The sequence below is a fragment of the Exserohilum turcica genome, assembly GCF_000359705.1.
Source record: "Exserohilum turcica Et28A unplaced genomic scaffold SETTUscaffold_28, whole genome shotgun sequence".
Classification (NCBI taxonomy): domain Eukaryota; kingdom Fungi; phylum Ascomycota; class Dothideomycetes; order Pleosporales; family Pleosporaceae; genus Exserohilum; species Exserohilum turcicum.
The window spans coordinates 72,881-77,575 of NW_007360114.1; the positions used below are offsets into that span (position 1 = coordinate 72,881).

General features: G+C 42.0%; 2 protein-coding genes across 2 annotated transcripts; both read right to left on the reverse strand.

The window, feature by feature from the left end:
* Nucleotides 1-1,016: 1,016 nt before the first annotated feature.
* Nucleotides 1,017-2,178, reverse strand: SETTUDRAFT_169734 (uncharacterized protein). Its single transcript, XM_008028622.1, has one exon. It carries the CDS (start codon nucleotides 2,142-2,144, stop codon nucleotides 1,074-1,076), a length of 1,071 nt encoding a protein of 356 aa, XP_008026813.1. The 5' UTR covers nucleotides 2,145-2,178; the 3' UTR covers nucleotides 1,017-1,073.
* Nucleotides 2,179-2,980: 802 nt separating this feature from the next.
* Nucleotides 2,981-3,664, reverse strand: SETTUDRAFT_169736 (uncharacterized protein). Its single transcript, XM_008028623.1, has one exon. It carries the CDS (start codon nucleotides 3,624-3,626, stop codon nucleotides 3,468-3,470), a length of 159 nt encoding a protein of 52 aa, XP_008026814.1. The 5' UTR covers nucleotides 3,627-3,664; the 3' UTR covers nucleotides 2,981-3,467.
* Between the last annotated feature and the right edge of the window lie 1,031 nt (nucleotides 3,665-4,695).

Here is a 4,695-nt window from a genome sequence, read left to right on the forward strand (position 1 = left end):
TGTTTTTAATTGTTTTTAGTTTCGTTTAGTAGTCTCCCTATTAGTCATCAGGGCGGTCTGTGCGTTCTCGAAGATTTTCGCATTTCGAACACGTCGCAAGAATACCAACAATACCCCCTCTAGCACCTCAACGAGAGGGCTGCACACATTAGAGGTGGCGTAAATCGGTTTCTCGCGACGTGTTACCCCTATATCTGATAGAAAATTGACGAGTTTTGATGAAAGATTTCTGCTTAAAAGTTGGTGTGTGCCCGGATAAGCATTGTAGGGAGGATAAAAGCAGGATAATTAAGTAACACTATACTACATATAGATAAGCGCCTCCTGTCAAGTCCATTTGCCTGCTAATGAACGATGTAACCCCTACCTGTTAGGTTTCTATTCTGTTGAAGTGATTTATAGCACCATTGCTATCAAGAAATAGTTATAGCTAGTTTAACTTTCTCTTTCCATCCGTACCTTGTATATGATTAAACCTTTTTTAATAACTTTCAATAGTATGTGGTAATTCAAATAAAACCATATCCATGTTAAGTTCTTACATGACCTAAGATTCATCTTACTTAGTTCTTTATTCAATATATATTCATATAATACTCAACCTTAGGTATTAGTAGCACTCAAACTCTACTGATAAAATTATAAATGAAGTCTCTAATATGGATAAAATCACCCTAAGCTTTGAAAACTTTACATTCTCCCCTTTTACGAATGTATATAGTTTAAAAGAAAGCAGTGCGCAACAGACTTCTATTGTACCATCTTATTCTATCAAAAAATCAGCTCATTAGAAGAGAGATAAATCATGATATGAAACTTTATTTCTACTGATAATATACTAGCATCACGAATATATTAATAATTCGACACTTTATTTACACATTTAATCCAAAAGAAAGATCAAATCCTATTAGTATCATACTTAATATTAATCACAACTATTGTATATCGAGCTACTACACCATAGAGTGCATGAAGCGTTCAAGAATAGAAATAGACATGCGCTCTATTCTTAGCTTCTCTTAGCCCATTAGGAATATGCAAAGTTAAGAGACTACTTTAAACGCTCCTCATCACACCCGCACAACAGTGCTTGAAGACGTTGCTTTTTCTAGGACTCCTAGCTGACTATTTCCCGATTCTAAATCTTGAGTGTCATCTTCAAGGTTGATGATTCCAACGTGGTCCACGCTCGCCTGAAATGTCTTCACAGATGACACCTTCCTACACCGATCTCTTGAGCTAAGCTCATCCATCTTGGTAAAGGTTGCTGTATTGTTCATCACCCCTGTGTCCAGGTCGGCCTTTTTGCTTCCAGTCCATCTACTGAAAGTAAGATTGGTCCCCAAGGTCCTTCTGGTGCTTAGTAGGTTTTTGTGCTTGACGATGCTGACAAGGCGATTGAGAACTGAAAACTCAATTTTCAGCTTGACACTGTAGACGGCCGTTTTGTATGTTGTTTGGATTTCGTAGTGGCCAGAGAATTGAACAGCGAGAGGAGTGATGTCGAATATCAGGACGATAACGTTGACAAGTATAAGATGTCGTAGGAGCTTCTTGAGAGGCACTGGAGCCCTGGTACCATGTCCGCCCAGCAGTCGTACGGTTTCGTAGACATATATCAAAGATATAATGGTTTCTTGGATGGAGATGATGACGATTTGTATCTTATCGTAAACCAAGAAGCCTGGAAGGAAGCGAGGCGAATACTTGTAATTCGCACCCATGGCTAGAACAAACAGGGGGATGCCGAGTACGAGACCATTGAAGATGATCATGTACAGCACCCAGCGAATCCGAATCTTATCCTGAACAACGAGATGAAGACGCGAGTATAAGACGACTGATTGGCCAATAACCATGCATGCCCATCCCACACCAATGATGGCGCTTGACAAAAGGTCCAAGGTGGTCACCTGGAAGAACTTGAGAACGAAGCCGATAGCGTGAGGAACGATACCTGAAGTCGCAATGATGAAACTCCAAAAATACAAGCCACTGCGCTGCTTGAAGAGGGCAAATATGAGAAACATGATCTCAATGACGTTGTGCATTGCTATGGCAAGAAAGGCCGCCATGGTCATCAAGATTGATAGATGTGCCGTGACACCGCCAACTATGCCCACATCCTGCTCTTTCGCCATGCTTGAAGCGACGACTGCGCCAGGGAGACTTGGGAATCAAGTAGAGGGTCGAATGGAACAAAGAGGGATGATGTATGAGAGAGACATGGAGAGTAGTACGAAGCAGTAGCAAGTCGAAGGGTCATGTGCAGAAGCTACATAATGGGTGCTTCCGCGGAGTACAAGATGAGACGAGGAGTACCAACTCATTTGGCACGCCACTCTCGCTATCGCAAACTTTCAACGTCGTTGCGAGCCTTGGACATGTAGGTATCTATTAGGTGGAAAGGGGCATTCCGTCCCGCACGGGTTGCTGGGACGCGTTCCCCGGACTAGTGCCAGGGGCTGATTGGCACGGGTGGGCTTCCCGGGTCAGCCACAGGATGCGATTGGCTCAATGCTCGGTGCTGCTGAGCTGGGCGCCCAGTAGTGGCGCCTCCGCCCGCCTTCATCGTGATATGATTTGTTGCTCAGTTGCGAGACTGGAAGGCCTAACGACGCTTTCGACTGTCATGCCATGACGCGCATGCGCCACGCTGTAGAATACCCCTCTGGCGGCCCAGTCTTTGCCATACGGCCATGTCGCAGATGATGATCTTCACCCATTAGTAACGTCATATCCGCAGGTCAAGTTCAGCCGCAGCAGGGTGATATGCATCTGCAACGCAGTTCCGCCAAGTCCAATAGTTCTAGTCTGTTGTCTCACGATTCAGTCCACGTGCCCAGCTGCGATACTGCTCAGACGGCATGTAAACTGGCACTATTATTCTCGGAACTATATATAAGTCCACATCTTCGTGTGCTCTCTTCCATAGATTTCAACATTGTATTCTCTACTATTCCTTTCCTCTGCTGCAGTCATCCTACATGTTCTCAGGAATAGAAGTGCACATCATTCTGTAGCATTGCTCGTATTCTAATCAGAGAAACAATCTCATCATAGATTAGACAATAGTATCGGAATCGACCAGAACCAATTGCATGTGATCATTGGCAGAAATCCGGTTTTCAAAAACATTGCTTAGTAACAACAGTCAATCTAGATTTGTGAGCTCTTGTCCTTCCGCTTAGTCCTACATAAAACATTTACTTACTTGGAAGTCTATATGGTAAGTTCGAGGCGCATCACTGCCGTTATGTCCACAATCGTCGATAGCTTTAGCATCTGATAGGCTTGTACCCGTGAAATCGCTCTGGCACCAATGGTTAAGAGTCTGTGTAGCGATATTCTGCTTCGACGGATCATAGACTACGCGACCCTAGACGCATTGTTAGATATTAGTGTATACATATATAAGAAAAGGTGAATAGTAGTTTGTAAGAAGATAAGAACGGTGATGAAATTCAGAATAATAGGTTGTTTCCGGTACATACATCGCTCGTTTTCATACAGACGTCTAGAACAGGTCGGACTGTTGTACGGCAATTACGTTTGTCTAGGCGAAAAGGACTAGCAAGAGCAAGGGGAGCACTAGCAATAGCGAGAAGTATAGTAATGTACATGATGTATATATACGGCCGTTACTGTACTGTAGAGTTATAAAAAAGAGATACGCTGTTAAATGTAGATTGTATTACTTAGGTCGATGTATCTGTTTATATACGTGTGGCTCTAAGATACTCTATCAAAGGTGGTACTGCGGTATATACATTAATAGCGTTACATTAGCTCTTCAATCTCGTTGAACCTTCTAAATAGAGTCTTAGAAATTTAACCGTGACCTAGCAATGAAGAATACGAGCTTCCATAAGCTAAATGACATTAAATCCTTAATAGAGTCTTACCGTCTCCACGCAGCTCAAGTATCACTCAACTAACATCAGAGCGTAAAGGATATTTCTCTTCGGTAGCATATCTTTAATTCTTTAGAAAAATCTACTTTTAACGTTGAGAATTCAGCTAACTAAATGAATACAGTTGCAAGGTACTAGAGTACAGATGTGCGTTGAGGATCTATCCAATGCTAATCTCTTTATTCGGCGGTATTGTGGGTATGTAATACATGCTATAGTGCAGTTCATGCAACGCTGACATGATCTAATACTATGTAGTGGTAGCTAGGAAGGGGGTCATGCATTCCTATAGCGCGCTATTTTTCATATGCAGTCAAAACATCTGTTTGAAAAGCTATAGCTAGGGGTCGTGGAGAAATACCTACTATTGTGTTTGTTACAATCATAGTCGCTGAAAACAGCAGTGTTGAGAATAGTTAATGTGCATAATCCTGCGAAGTAGCTTTAGTAGTCTTTGGTTGAAGCTAAAGCGCTACTGTACGCGATTGTGCATAGTCTCTAGTTAAGCACTCTAGAATTAAAAAGCGGCAACGACTAGAGAACTGTACAATGTGAACAACTTATAATGCATCTAATAATGTATAATAGTACATAGGTATTAGCATAAGACTGTTATCTACGCTATTAGCTAGCATAAGATTAAAATACTCCGAAATATCCAAAAGTGGACTTGTCTATAGGAATGTGTAGTTCCATGGTTTATAGGAGATATGTATGATTTTGTAACGATGTTACAACTTCGCCAAGTATTGAGCCAATCCCAGAGCCGGATCGGAGG